Source organism: Grammomys surdaster, unplaced genomic scaffold (genome assembly GCF_004785775.1).
Source record: "Grammomys surdaster isolate TR1022 unplaced genomic scaffold, NIH_TR_1.0 144, whole genome shotgun sequence".
In the NCBI taxonomy this organism is placed as follows: Eukaryota; Metazoa; Chordata; class Mammalia; order Rodentia; family Muridae; genus Grammomys; species Grammomys surdaster.
Window position 1 is genome coordinate 391,524 of NW_021604602.1, and position 16,140 is coordinate 407,663.

At 43.3% G+C, this 16,140-nt stretch overlaps 1 protein-coding gene across 3 annotated transcripts in view; it reads right to left on the bottom strand.

The window, feature by feature from the left end:
• Nucleotides 1-16,140, bottom strand: part of Dicer1 (dicer 1, ribonuclease III) — a 65,414-nt gene that overhangs the window by 35,805 nt on the left and 13,469 nt on the right. For 2 of the 3 annotated variants that reach the window (XM_028764431.1, XM_028764429.1), the window contains exons 2-9: nt 15,140-15,237; nt 9,685-9,872; nt 8,896-9,058; nt 7,706-7,836; nt 6,739-6,873; nt 5,964-6,124; nt 1,496-1,664; nt 41-513 (exon numbers count right to left, since the gene is read on the bottom strand). In XM_028764431.1, coding sequence (XP_028620264.1) covers nt 41-513; nt 1,496-1,664; nt 5,964-6,124; nt 6,739-6,873; nt 7,706-7,836; nt 8,896-9,058; nt 9,685-9,828 — 1,376 coding nt within the window. In that variant the 5' untranslated portion in view covers nt 9,829-9,872; nt 15,140-15,237. The remainder of the gene's footprint in view (nt 1-40; nt 514-1,495; nt 1,665-5,963; nt 6,125-6,738; nt 6,874-7,705; nt 7,837-8,895; nt 9,059-9,684; nt 9,873-15,139; nt 15,238-16,140) is intronic. The other variant, XM_028764430.1, reaches the window with a different exon arrangement.

Here is a 16,140-nt window from a genome sequence, read left to right on the forward strand (position 1 = left end):
CCTGTTTATACAGGGAGCAGACCCTGACTCCAACAGTTACCTGTTTAGAACAACTGCTGTGTATCTTCTTTCCACAAAAATAATTCCACATAAAATATTGGTAAATGGAGAAGGAAAATTTGTCTCTGGCTTTTCTTTTTCTTCAATTTCTTCGTCATCGTCATCGTCCTCAGAATCACTCCAGGACACATAATTGTCCTGATTCCTGTTATTGTACCACTCAACACTTTCAAACTGCTGCCGCTCATAGGGCTTGTATTTACGCAGGATCTCGAGCAGTTTCATGACTTTGGGAGTTACATACTTCAGGTCAAGGGAGGCAGGTGAGAAGTACTCTTCACACAGCGCATGGATTTTCCTTAGCAGGGTGTCTGTAAACAGTAAGAACTTTCTGTGGAGCTCCTCTTGCTCATGTTTGATGTACTTCTGGAGTTCTCTTACCATCATCCCGGCTACTTTATCCGCACACCAGGGTCCCAGAACAACCAACACTGCACGGCAGTCTGAGAGTATCTACAAGAGAAGTGAAAACCCAAAAGCTGGTCATCCCAGACTTTTAAGCAGCCTAGCTGGAGCTTCAGCGGTCCTAAAGTCTTTTTACCCCGCGAGAGTGTGGAGATTAATACCCTAACATTAGAGGACAGCTTAGCGATCTTCCCAACCTCTGTTTCACAGACCTATGAATCATCCCCTCTTCTCCTAGCAAAAATAAAAAATAATCCTGGCACTCAGGAGACAGAAAACAGGTGGACCTCTGTGAGTTAAGAGGCCAGACTAGTGTACATCATGAGTTCCAGGACAACCAGAGATACATAGTGAGACTCTCTCTCAAAAACAAAAAACCAATCTAGACTTCGCTGTTAAAAAAATTAAATCACCACAAGAGAAATTCTGGGCCCCATTTAAAAGGATATTGATATTAAAACTGGCAGCAAGGTCCTAGGGTGGTTACTGATTGCCAAGCATCAGTGCCATCGTGAAGGGCCCTGTCAGACTCAAGTCAATTCTGTGGAGCCCTCTTCACTGACTCAGCAGGCCAGGAATGGGTGCCCTAATATTTCCTTCCAATAAGCTGAGGTGGCAGAATCCTGTGGCTGCTGTTGAATGTGTAGAACCAACTTCAGATCGCTGTCCTACTGTCCTAAAGGCTCTAGTCCTGTTACAGACACCAGGACAGTGGAGAACTCAGAGTGAAAGCTCCACCAGGAACTATCTCATCTGACCAAAAGCAAAGCAAAACAAATCAAACTGGACTCACTTGATGAGAACCCTTAGTCCTACAGGGACTCTAGCACACAAATACAAGTGCCTGCCATGAAAACCCAACTTTGACTCTGATATGATCGTATGTTCAGTGAGAAATGTCCACGAAGCTAGTGAAATAGAGCTTTACACTAAAATGTGTAGAACATAGCCTCAATGGAAAAACCCCTCATTCCAAGGCTCACAATGGAGACAAGCACTTTATCACTTACAAGGCTCGGCACATACTCACTTGTTTGGAAATCAAAGTAGAATCTCTTTCCTTTGAATGTACAGATACATTACAGTCATTGATAAAATCAAGTGCTTCTTCTAACTCCATGAGCAATCTTTCATAAAGCCCACTTCTGTCAGTAAACGGTCCACAATCTACCACAATCTCACAAGGTTGAGAAGTGTATCTTTAAAAATCAGAAACAAGTTGTCAGTATCATCAGTGAAAACGCAAACTGCTTCTGAAAGACAAGAGGAGGGCACTAAGAAAATATTCCAAAATGTCAGCAGTAGAGCAGAATTGTAGGTATTTATCTTCTACTTTTCACATTTCTGAATTTCCCCACAGCAAATATGCAATCCTTTTTGTTTTTAACAATTTATTTTTATTCTATGTGTTTGGTGTTTGCCTGAATATATCACTGTGTAAGGGTGGTCCAGATCCCCTGGAACGAGAGTTAAGACAGTTGTGACTCTCTATGTGGGTGCTGGGAATTGAACCCAGGTCCTCCAGAAGAGCAGCCAGTGATCTTAACAGCCATTTCTCCAGCACCCCCCCCCTTTAAAAAAACTCAAGTTGGATGTTTACTACATCTCAACTCCAGCTTAATGTACAGAGGACTGCAGAAGAGACGAGTGTGGATGACGTCAGGGAACTCCACCAGAACCAGACCATGCCCCTTCCTTCCGGGAAGGCCCTGAGTCCTTTGCCTTCCCCAAATGCCCTTTCCTTCGTCTTTTACCTTCTCTACTTAGGTTAGGCCTCCACTGAAGCAACAAGGCGGACGGACAGACTCACTGCATGCCTCCTAGTGACACCTGGCTTCTTTAACTGCAAGCATCACTACAGTTCAAAGAGCTTTGTAAAAAGATTTCACTGGGCTGGGCGGTGGTGGCACACGCCTTTAATCCCAGCACTTGGGAGGCAGAGGCAGGCGGATTTCTGAATTCAAGGACAGCCTGGTCTACAGAGTTAGTTCCAGGACCAGCCCTAGCCACACAGAGAAATCCTGTCTCAAAAAAAAAAGGTTTCACTAGAGTCCCCAAATTGGGTTTTGTTTTGTAGGTAGACAGGTATCTTCTGTCCATTTAGGCAGACTGGAGAAAAAGTATTCAAAATACCCAGGAATTATTTTTTGGAAACAGAACTGATCAGTAGAGGTCACCAGGGAATGAATGTTTTATCACTAAATGTACAGCTTGATATACTATCTGAAAATTTCTACTTTTAGTACGTTTTATGTACTATACTTTTTATGTATAGATGTGTGTATCTGTAGATGGCCAAGGTGGTGGCCTAATATGGGTATTGGGAAGCCACCTTGGGTCCCTAGGAAGAGCAGCAAGAACTCTTAACCGCAGATCCATCTCTCCAACCCCTAATGTGAGCTCTTTTAACTTCTGCAAACCTCAAGTTTTAAATTTTTCTTTACTTGTTGTCCGGTCTGTGTGATGGGGCAGGAATGTGCACACCACAGTGCATGAGCAGAGAGCAATGGGGAGGTCAGCTCCCTCTCGCCACCTTTGTGTGGGTGAAGTGGCGGTGCCTGTCATCCACCCTGAAGGAGGGACCCATGTATTTAACTGGGGTCAGGCTGTATCTGCTGAGCCACTCGACTGGCCCTGTTAACTAGGAATCTATTGTTTGTAAGGTAAGCTGCCCACTGCCCACTTTTATTCGGTTTTTATGTCACTCCTTGGGTCCACTGTGCCTTCTACAAATCACAACAACCAGAACAGTTCACACTGCCCGAAAAGCATACCAATGGTTTTAGTGAGTGAATTACAATAAAAACATTTACTACACAGTTTTCAATTTTCTTAAGCCAAATGTCTTACATTTCTTCTTTTCTTGTTGTGAGATAGAATACCTTCACAGGGAGACTCTGAGCTCACAGGTCAAAGAGCATCCATCATGTTGGGATCTTATCAAGGCCTCAGGAGCTCAAAGCAGCTATGTACTTTACCACAGTAAGAGGAAGAGCAACAAAGACAGCAAATGGGAACTTGCACACTTATAGCTGTCTGGAGAACCAGGGAACATGTGAGCTAAGAGATTACACAGTGTTATTACTAGAAAGTTCTATGATGCTCTACTTCTCCCCAAAGCCTCCCTTAATACAAGCCAAGCAAATAAACGTAATGGAGATAAATGGAATGTGATATGACTTTAGAAGCGTACACTGTGTACATATAGACATCCCAGCTGTATTAGAAGCGTACACTGTGTACATATAGACATCCCAGCTGTATTAGAAGCGTACACTGTGTACATATAGACATCCCAGCTGCATTGGCCAAGGTCATAGGAACAGCCTATCCCAAGGGAAGAGACACTAGTGGTTTGCTAGTAAGGCCATTAGACTATTTGGATGGGAAGTGAATGTTACCTTTACTTACAAACACACTTCCGTACGCACACTGTCTGCTCCCAGTGGTAACCTGTCTCCCTACTAATCAATGCAAGGCCTCCTGACTTAGCGTCGGTGAAGCTACTGTTACAAAACACCCAGGCACTAAGTGGGGAAGGGCAGTCCCGCTCACAGCGTAGCAATGCTGTTCATACTGAGCAGCAGGAAACTGAAGCAACTCTTCAGATCACATCCACAGTCAAGAAACAGAGCCATGGACGCCTGTCTTACACTACTTTCTCCTTTTGATTCAGTCTAAGATTCCAAACTCAGGGAATGGTGCCACCTTTTTTTTACGCTGGGTCTTCCCACCTTAACTCGATTAAGATAATTTGCCAGAGGCTTCTCTCTCCCAGGTAACTCTTGATTCTGCCAAAATGGCAATTTTCACTAACCACCACAGCTCCTTTCTATAAAGGCAAACATATCAGTCAGGCTATGTACATGTGTCTGTTTGCATGTCAATTAAATATCAGAAGCTCAAAAATGTTAACTCCTCAAAAGAGACAACCCACAAATTACAAACAACACTTTTCTCAGAAACCTGCAACCAATTTTCAAAACAAGAGGGTTTTTCTCAAGTATGTTAAAGTATACTACTGAATTCTCTTAAGAATCCTTCAATGTGCCGGGCGGTGGTGGCGCACACCTTTAATCCCAGCACTTGGGAGGCAGAGGCAGGTGGATTTCTGAGTTCGAGGCCAGCCCGGTCTACAGAGTGAGTTCCAGGACAGCCAGGGCTACACAGAGAAACCCTGTCAAAAAAAAAAAAAAAAAGAATCCTTCAATGCACCCGAGACCCTAGGTAAGAATAACAAAGCACAGGCTGGTAGTTTGTCCTTTCCACTGAAGGTAAATATTCTTCTGATTAAGCCCCCAGTCTAGCAACACCAGGGAACAGAAGGGCTATCTCAGGATGACTATTGCTGAAAAGAAGCAGCAGGACCAAAAGCAACTTGGGGGAAAAGGATTTATTTTGCTTACACTTCTGTATCACACTTCATTGTCGGAGGAAGTCAGAACCCGGAGGCAGGAGCTGATGCAGAGGTCATGGACGAATGCTGCTTACTAGCTTGCTCCTCATGGCTTGCTCAGCCTGCTTTCTTATAGAACCCAGGACCACTAACCCAGGGATGGCCCCACCCACAATGGGCTGGGCCTTCCCTCACTGATCACGAACCGAATGCCCTACAGCTCTGTCTGTTTATAAGTCAACCCTCTTTTTTGAAGCACTTTCTATTGAGGTCCCTTCCCTCAAATGATGAGAGCTGTGTCATGCTGACATAAAACTAGCCAGGACAGTGACCCTGAGCAACACCCTCACTGAAGGTGGCTATCTACAGAAACAAGAAGGTGCTCTCGTACAGACTTCTCAGTCTTGCTCACTCCTCACAGCAGCCATTTGTTCACTAAAACAGGGACCAAATGTGAGACACTAAACGGATACCAAAGACTCTCACTGGTCAGAGATGGAGCTGGTCTTTGCTACCTTGTGGGTTGTTCTTTTTCCCACCCTGTTTCCCCCACAACCACCCACCCACCCACCCCATCCCCATTTACCCTCTAACACTAGATAGGAAAGAAACAAGGATAAAGAAGAAGAGACCCCTGGATTGAATTTCTTCCCTTTTGTTTCTTCTCTGACCACAACTAGTAACAAACGGTAACAATGTCCCGTCAAGTCCAACGACCCCGCCCCCGCTCGCCCCGCCCCCGCTCGCCACGCCCCCGCTCGCCACGCCCCCGCTCGCCACGCCCCCGCTCGCCACGCCCCCGCTCGCCTCTCGGGCCCACGTTTATGTACTCTCTGAAAAGCTCCCGGAATTCCAAAGTCATGAAATCACAGAAACTGTCCGCAGCTGGCAAAACTACGACCCTGCTAGCGCACGAGGAAGATCACAGTCAGCTGCCGTGGACAGGCTGAAGCAGCCCTGCATCCCAGCACCTGGGACTAAGGCGAAAACACATTCTTCTAATGTTTTTGTGGTTTTTAAAGAAACTAAGATTCCAGCATTCTCAGAAATGCAGGTGCACACAAGCAGCTTCCTTAAGCCAGCCGCTCTCTCAGGAGCCTACCTGTCCAGGACCACCAGGTCAGTCGCTGTCTCGGCGTCACTCTTGAGAATCTTCTCCAGCTTCTGAATCTTTTCTTCCAATTCCTCTGGATCACATTTCCCATTTAAAATGGAAGCAGTTAGTCCCAAAATTCGAGGGCATGATGGACAACTTTCACAGAGCTAACATAATGAGAGATACAGGCAGTAAGGACGTCGTCATGCAGTGCTACAGAAAGGACACTGCCACATCCAAACACAGGGGACCACTGAGACCCACTTATCTGGAACAGTAGCACAATACTATAAATTACTGCAGTTGTCACTTCAAGATCTATTTCTCAAAGGGGCACATTTGGATACTCTAAAAAATTATGTCAATGAATACTATAATGTTAGAAACTTCACAGATTATATGGATTAAATGAACATTAAGATTCATCCACTTGTACATTAGAGTCGAGTTCCCAACACTAGTCACTATCCCCATTGCTCTTGGAATCTCTTTTTTTTTAATTAATTTTTGTTGTTTTAAATACTATACGTAGGAGCTGGCTCAGCACTTGAGAGCCTTGACCACTCTTCTCAAGGACTCATGTTTGATTCCCAATGCCCATACACTGGCTCACAGCCATCTGGAATTCCAGTTCCAGAAGGACCTGACACCCTCTTCTGACCTCTGGCACAGACAAACATGGGACAAACTCCTATTCGTGTAAAAATTAGAAAATTTAAAACTGTATTGTACTCAATAATTTGACCATGAGTTATTGAAGTTGATAAAGTCTAAAACCTACCTTCATAATTTCACGATAGGGGTGGTCTAGAATCGCAAGATGACACTCATCAAACACCAAAAGGTTAATGTCTGACAGTGATAAGTAACCATTTTTCAAAACATTCAAGGCGACATAGCAAGTCATAATGAGAACCTAAAATAAAACTGACATCAGTACACAAACGCCATTAACCTGCCTGGCTTCAGCTCTAGAAGAGAGCAAACAAGTCAGTGTACGGAAGCAAGGCTTAGGAAATTCATGGATCAAAATTAAAGTCAAAAAAATTCACGTGTGCATCATACATACAAACATTGGGACCAAAATATAAATGATAAAAGTTCTGGAAGAGACGGAGAGGAAGTCTTTAGAAAGGCAGACTGTCCTTAATAAGTTACTAAATCGCCTCACCCGGGCCTTGGCAGATGAGACCTGTCACCCTTGTCAAATCACAAAAGAAGTCACAGTTTTTCATTTGTTCCCCACTGAGCTGACAGGGTTTTCTGAAAGTTAACACTTTGTATAGTCTTTGCTATGGACAGGCTCTCTTTATGTGGGTTCATTCCAACATGTAGGTCACTGAAGGCCAGTTACAGTGCACTCTGGGTCTCCTAGCACCACACACAAGAAGCCCTTAGCACATGCTAGCTACATGGAAACATGAAGGCAAAGAGAGCCTCCTTCAAAAACCAGAGGCTTCAACCAGGAAACTTTTCCAACTTTCAACAGATGAACTCAGAAGTACATTTTCTTCAAAATCAGCCACAGGCATCTGTACTTTTCCAGCAGGTGACTAATGGTGACTCTCTTTTCTACCCACTGAATAACACACCTTAGTAATTTATCTCAGATGAACCTTCAGAAGCAGGGAGTGCAAAGGGATGGGAAGGTAAGGGTCTTAAACTTCCTCAGCTAGCTAAGGCTAAGGGTTATAAGCAAATCAAGGACTTATAGCATCTGCACAGGGAAACGTCTCTGCAGGTCTCACCTGGTGCTTAGTAAACTCTTGGCTCCATCTCTCTTTTGTCCAAGATGCATTTACTTCTAGGTCTGAGTACTCCCCAACCTTGAGATCTGAATGAGTTCTGACAGCTGACACTTGTTGAGCAACTTGGTTTGCTGATCACAAAGATAATAAGAGAATATGAACATTGTGCCAAATCGGCTTCTGAGCAGTTAAAAAAAATTATCAGTTGTTGTTATACCTACCTAATTTTTAAAATAGCTAATTTAATAATCATAGTTCCAAGATTATCTTTCAAAAGTCACTGATGAGCACAGCCCCGGCCTCTTCCATCACTTCCTGGACAACCTCATACCCTTCACAGCTGACTTCCAACCTAAGTTCTAAGTCCTTGGCAGGCTGGACCGGCAGCAAGTCTCCACCTGTCCCTCCTGCTCTTCTCAAGGAAAGCAAGTCAATCCACCACCAAGTACTGTTCAAATCACAGCTTGCTTAGACTGCTGGTATCAGGCTCCGAACCCAGTGACATCACATCTAGGTGACCCCCACATAGTTGCCAAGGCAACCGCCATACATTCCCAGGATCCACCTGACTACCTCACCTTTACCTGGGAGAGGATATGTCACCACCCATATAAAACAGGCAGAACCCCCTGACCTCGCTCTCTTCCTCCATCTTCTTCTATTTCTCTGCCCCACACCCAACGTTTGCCCTATCTCTTGATTAACCCCCCCAACCGTTTGGTCTGGTGTGGTCTGTTCTAAGCTGTGCACAGACGTCTAACATAGACTGTCTTTAAAAAAGAAGGGAAGGTCAGCTGGATTCACAGGCTCTTTCGCTCTGCAGTCCCAAACATAAACCCAACAGCCTTAAAGAAGCATAGAGCGTTCTAAAACCACCTCAGCAAAAAACACCCACCTCTAGTCAGCCTTCAGCCTGCTTTATGAAGCTAAAACATGAAGGATGAAAGTAATTTTAACAACTTAGCCATTTCCCCCAGAGAAGTCCTCATCTAAGAGAAACATGGAGTCTGAACAATTGAGATGAATTCTACAGAGAAATAAAATGGTATTTTGGCTAGCAGGGCTTCAGTAAGCACACTATTTGTCAAACTCGTTTTACTTTCAATAACTTAATACCCACAGAGATAATCTGCTTAAATATAAAATCTCATCCAATTTTCTCCCACAGGTGGGAAATTATGTTTGATTACCAGAGTTGACGAGGAACACAGTCCTTTTTGCGTGCGGATTGAGGTCGCCCCTAATCTGATGGGCCAGCTCTTTGGTGAGCAGAACCGCGATGAACGTCTTCCCTGAGCCAGTGTTCAAGCACACAATGGTGTTATGGTCCAGAGCTGCCTCCAGCAGCTCAACCTGAAACATGGGAAAAGATCACAGACTTCTTAACCAGGCACCACACTTACGAACTGGCTTGCTTTAAATAGAGAAATTTCCCCATTTTCTAAAATCTTCTGCAGACAACTTTGCAAAAAGAAAAGCACTATCCTCACATTTACTTTCTCAAGAGTAACAGGGGAGAAAAACGGCTGCCACACACAGGTGTGCTGCTGTAAACATGCATTAGAACAGCACCAGCAATGCCATTTAAGGACTGTGTCTGCACAGGCTACTTCTCTAGAATGACGTATATGACTGAACCTACAGGAGGTATGCTTCTCCCCGCTCAGGACCGAACATCTAACCAATCTCCATCCCAACCCAGCTTATTAGGACTGGTACAGCCAAATGGGTAAAAGAACAGTGTGGATTTCAAGGAGGGTGGGATAAAGAACTAAGAAACAGAACCAACACAACAAATCGACTACCCAGCAGATGTTAGAACATAGAAGAACAATTAAGAATAAAAGTACTTTGAATAAGAAAATTAATCAGAAGAGGCAGGCTTGAAAAGGTAAATGAGTTTTATAAGTTGTGTCAACTCTATACTAATTTTTCCATTTTAGTGAAAAATGCTCCAGTATTAGTGGTCTCATTAGTACCTGGTATTTTCTTGGCGTATAAATGTTATCATGAATTGCTTCTTGTTGCCATGGCAGTCCAAAGAAAGGACCCATTGGTGAGGAAGCAGGGGTCATGAGCTGCAGGCCTGCCATGCTGAGGGGCTGCAAAGCAGGGCTTTTCATTCATCCAGTGTTTCTTTCATTGCATTTTGTTCTAGCACAGCTTACTACAAAAGGGAAAAAGAATACCATTACACAACCATGCAGGGTTAAAACAAAAGGAAGCACAGGAACAAGAGAGACATCACACCACCACTCCCACAAGCCTTTTCAAATTCTTCCTATGGTTGGTTTGGTTTCTCTTGAGACCTAAGGGGATGATTTTAAAAGTCAAGCAGTCTATACTCAGCCTGGCAATCCTATAGCCAGAAGCTTGTCTAAAGAATGAACCAGACAACTGTACAAATACACAGACACATTAATTTGTATTGTTACATGAAAGTAAAAAATATATATATACACACTTTTTAAGTTCTCTAATGTTATGTTGACAAAATCATGAGCCAACATACAGGCAGGCACTAAAGATGCAAACACTTGAGCTGGTTACATCACTTTACTAAAATGCCTGGACAAGAATGGATTGCTTAACTGATAACCTAGAACTGCACGTTAAAACTATCCTCAGACATGTATATTTACAACCACACCTACCCCAATAAACTAAACCCAGGACATTCCTTACATGGAAAACTGTCCATGTATCTAAGCACCCTCCCATTTTCAGACACTCTTTCCAGAAGTAAATTTCACTATCTAAGTTGGAAAAATAAAAATTGCTCTTTTAAAACTTTTATGTGTGTGTGCATACATGTGTAGGCCAGTGTGTGCAAGGGTGGAGGCCGGAGGTCAACACTGGGTGCCATCATCTAGCTCACTCATTTCTGAGACAGGAAGTCTCTCTGTAACTAGAACTCAGCATCAGTAGCTGGGGCTACACAGCACTGCCCTCTGAGTTCTCACCAGAACTGCAGGGACTACTTGCAGGACACCCTGAGGCAAGTCCTGCTCACAGAAGGATCGGGTGAGGGTCAGGGATACTTACCTAAAGTCTCAGCTGCTCCCTCTTCTACCTCCCACCCTCTGCAGAGTCCTGTTCTAATTACACAAGGCCTCACAGCCTCAGGAGCTCTGGAGTCGAGGGTTAACAGAGCAGGGATTCCATCTACAGCTACAGGAAGCTGCCATCCATTTGGAGGCAAGAATTTTCAATGGTATGGCTCTTTGTGGTCACCCTCTCTCCTGTGAGCAGCATCTCACTGATGCTCTGTAAATGAGCCCAATAAACTCACTGGTTTCCCCCAAGATGGACTTTAGTGGAGTTATCATTTGGTTTGTCACTAGAACACCGAAATGAAGAGATAAAAAACATCTGACACAGTCTGCAAGATCATAATAACTGGCCAGCCACCAAGACCTCAGGGTCTGTTCATCTCTACCAGCAAGCACCACATACACACAGCACATCCAATCCCCAGCACTGGAGTACAGATAATCACCACAGTGCCTAGCTTTTACAAAGATGCTTGGGCTGAAGAAACCAGGTCCTCATGGTCCCACTGAGCACTACACAGCTAATGATCCCAGCCCACTCTTTCTAAAATCTCAATCAGAAAAGAAGGTTAGGATGTCAAGACTCTGCGTGAAAACCTATCAGTAGCTCCCCTCAATGAGCAGAATCCACCAACCCTACACTTGGAATTGTCACCTTTACTCTGCTTTGTGGCGTTCACTGCCATTACTCTATGACACTGGAAGAGAATTCACTCTGGAGTGTCCTGAAAATCAAACATTTCACTTTCCAGTCTTTTTCATACCGAGGTACAACACTGCACTCCTGTTTCAGAAATCAAGATGGCATAATTCAGTTCTGTATGCCTTGCATGCCTCCTTCCTTTGGAAAGGCAGTAAGAATGATAATAAAGGCTTAATTCACAGCTCATTCAAGGCACTGTTGTAAGGAAGCGGCACAGGGCACTGAGGACCGCAGCAAGGCGGCTTGTCCACACACCAACCAACATTATCATTCTTACTACCTTTCTCAAACGAAGGAGGCATGTGAGGGGTCACAGCACCTTTGGAGAACTCTCAGGCATTTTGCTACTGCTGCTGCTACTGGCTGCCCTTTACACAGGTGCTTGGGATCAAAGAAACCTTATAGCCTCCGTGGGAAATAATCAACACACTTTCTAGTGCCAAGTCTAAAGCTGGCCTTCACCCCATACCTGACACCCACAGTTCCAAATCCCACAGCACACGGAACTCAGGCATTTACACAGAAGTATCAAGTTCATCTAGCTTCTAAAGATCAAGAGGCCACCCTGAAGGTCCACCATCTAAGGCAACTGTTTCCTGCGCTCCTGGCTTCCCACCACTCTGTGCTGTCCGTGTCCCATCCACAGATGCTGTTTAGGAACCCGCGACCGTAAACCTAGCCCCTCACACAGCACACAGCACACACGCTCGCCTGGAGTCATCAGGCATCCTGGGAGGTTTCAGCAAGGCTAAATCCTAGGGATGAGAGTCTAAAAGGGAGGAGAAAAGTCAGCATCACTGAGAACAGCCAACACGTGCTCTCCTCCTTCCAGACACTATGCACATAGCCCTGTCTCTAACCCTCCCGCTTCTTTTCTTCTCAAACAACCTTAGTAATAGTGATTAATCTAGAAAAATGATCTACAAAGGAAATTAAGTTTGCTCCAAATTTTAAAAGAGAAGGAAATTATTCTTCAAAACTCAGTACTGTAAAATACAAAAGAAACTATGAAAATGAGCTACAGCAAAAAAGACTGTAAGAGGTCTGACAACACAGTATCTGATCTCAGGACAGACCTCAGACTGACATTTTCTCACAATAACACTAGCCATACTAAGGAGTGTGATGTGAGACATACACACTGAACTGGCTGTTACAGCTCAGCTGACTGGCACATCCACTGGTACACAGCTCCAAGATCAGGTGTGGTGGGAATGTTAACACGCCACACTTAGCAGATTCAATCACAACCTAAGCAGCATTGTCAGCTGTAGCCCAGTGGCTATTCCATCTCTAGGATGTATCCCCGTAACTGAAATCTTGTCGCAGTCAGTCAGCTTCCCTCACTCCTCCCACACTCGCACCTGTCACTGTGCTCTTGTGTTGTCAGAAGTGCTGTTTACTAGGTCCCACATATAGAAGAGACCGTGCAGTATTTGTGGTTCTAAGTCTGCCTTACTGCATTTAGTGTAACAGCCTATATGGATAGTTAGGTTATCACAATATCAGCAATTCCTTCTTTATTGTAATCAAACATTTGTGTGTGCGTGTGTGTGTGTGTCCCATCTACTGATGTGTTAGTGTTGTGACTGTTGTGAACAATGCTAAAGTGAACATTCAAGTAAAGTTAAAGTTTTATCATTTGGAGATCTGATTTCATTCACAAAGGATAGTACTGGGTCCTTTCTAAAATTTATAGTGTAATATAAATAAGTACTTTGTTTCTTTTAGGAACAACAGGTAACTCTGTGACTCTTTCCCAACTAAGAGCACTGCCTAACCTTGTGTATTCTTCAGCAGAGTAAATATGCTCACCAAAGCTGCCAAGACTGTGCTTCAGACTTTCTACTGTATGCCAGTCGCCAAGCCCTCAACCCATGGCAAAGAACTGATTCATGCTAACCCAGTGATAAAAGATTGGGGCCTCTCAGTCACTGGCTGAAAAGCAACTCTTCCCCTATGAACATGCTTCAAGAAATCCCAGCCCCATCTGCTGCCGAGATCATTTGACAGCCATGAAAAAGATGTGTTTCCAACAGTGACAATAAAGAAACTTGGTCCCTGGTAACATCAATGAGCCGCTCAATCAATCAGCCTCAAAGCTCAGCCTAACAACCTTGCCAAAGACATGGGCCAACAAACTCCCTTACCATCCAAGTCAACGGGAGTTGAATTTTATGCAACTCTGAACAAATGACACTGTAAATCACCGTTATTGCTTCCATAAAAGATGTAGATAGGGGTTGGGGGAGGATGTGGAGAAGAATAGAAATAAAAGGAGGAAGAGAGAAAGAAAAAGGGAAAGTCAGGGACAGACCTGAAAGAAAGCCCTCCAGCCAGGCAGATCACAAGCTAAGACTTTGTTTCCAGCACAGCATTCAGGAGTCCAACATGGCTCAAGCAAGAGACAGGGATGACCTCCATCTAGAAGCTTCTGTGACTTCTGAAGTTTAGACTTTCTCTCCTTATTTGTCCTTATGAATATTTTTTAAATTTTGAGTAAATCTTCTTGAAATTACTAATATTCATAAACTAAAGTATTCTTCTAGAGCTTTAAAAAATTTTTAGCTTTGAAATACCCCCTCTTGCTTTAAAATGGTCAATTAGATTGTACGACTTTGGGTGCAGGAACTGTATGTTTCTCTTCATCCTATCAGCCACTGTCTTAAACTACAGCTGAGACACAACAAACAAACTATGCAGGTGTGCAGAAAGCCAAGTCAGCTGAGTGGCACAAGCAGCTTCCCTCTGGCTTTTATAACATAACCACTGTACACTTATGCACAGCCACAGATGTTCCCTCTCTCTGTTTTTTTTCTGGAACACAGGCTCCCTCCGAACAAGATATGGGCTTCATTTTTCCTGTATATATCTAATCTGCTGTTCCCACGGGTGTGTGTGTGTGTGTGTGTGTGTGTGTGTGTGTGTGTAAAATTGAGTCAGGAATTCATGAATAGCCACACAATTATGTACAGAACACAATCAGGGGCAAGTCAATATAGTTTCATTTGGTTTGGAAATGAATGCTGCCTTCTTTAACGGTAGAAGATAAAATTTTACGAGGTGGAAGACAGCAATTAAACCCTTCCAATTATATTTTTCATAAAATCATTTAAATTAATTTTTATTCATTTTATATATGTTGGCTGGCCCTTTAAGACATTTTCTATTATTTAAGGAAAGCAAGCCCAAATATTAAAACATCAATAGGTAACCTAATCATGTAATAACAGGAAAACCGATAAAAATTCTGCCAATTTTTACTCTCTATGGCACGTATCAGTTGATTTCGCTTTAAACTTAGGCATACGTGAAAGGCACAGAGCCTCTGACGAACGATATAGAAGAGTCTCAGTCTTATAGACGGGCCACCATTAACTTCTTCCACAGAGCCAAACGATTAACCCCCAAGTGACTGTTTTCAATTATGGGTTTTAATTTTTTATCAAATACTACACTGATAAAATTGGCAAAGCTGTTTTGCAGCTTCTGTAGGTTCTTCACTTAGCAATATTTACTGAGACCGGGGTGTAGCACACAGCACCTACCTAATGCAAAGCAAGACCTTGACTCAGTACCCAACATCACAAAAACAGCAGCCAAACAGACAAAAAGAATAATGTAATAAAACACAAAAATAAACCCTCGTGCTCTCCGCCGATGACAACCCAGATTTACCGTTTTAATGTCTGCGAGCGCTGTGGTGTTGCTGTCTGAACTGCATTCTGACATTGTGATAGCTTATTGGAACCTCACAGCATGCCCAAGCTTCAGCTCTAAAATAAATGGACAATAGTCAAGTATAAGATTCCTGTAAAGGAAATGCACACACCAGAGTCCTACTCAGAGGACGAGCTGAATAACAAGCCAGGATTTTGAACCAACTTTTAAACAAAAGACATTTTAGGATTTGGGGATATTTTAGGATGCCAAGACTTCTTCTAAAACAAACGACAGAGAATGAGAGGCAACACAGGCAAGCCCGACCTACAGGAAGAAAAGGCTGCAGCCAAGCTCAAGGAGAGACTTCTAAGGAATACCTACATGTACCTTAAAAAAAACAAAGCCAGGCAGTGGTGGCCCACGCCTTTAATCCCAGCACTTGGTAAGCAAAGGCAGGCAGATTTCTGAGTTTGAGGCCAGCCTGGTCTACAGAGTGAGTTCCAGGACAGCCAGGACTACACAGAGAAACCCTGTCTCGAAAAACCTTAAAAAAAAAAATTAAAAAAAAAAAATACATACATGTGATTCAAACATTAAAGATCACACCTTACAGATTACAGAGACACAAAGAAGGAATGATACATTACTTCCTAGATTCACATGTACAAAAAGCAAATGAAAATCACCAGAAGAGGTACTTGGCCAAGAAACCCAAATAAACCTAGAGTTACGTCTTTAGTGTGTGCATGAAATCCAACAGTAATTCCAATGTAACAAATGAAATTAAATACAAGCTCCAAGAACTGTTAAACCTGTTCTATCCACTCTTTCATCAAACTGGTTTATAAGACAGTTCAAGACTACAATTAATGCTAGTGTTGGGGAAAATATTAAATAGGGGATGCCTTTCCTAAATGATTATTACAATTCAAAAATAAAAGAAAGAAAGAAAGAAAGAAAGAAAGAAAGAAAGAAAGAAAGAAAGGAAGGAAGGAAGGAAGGAAGGAAGGAAGGAA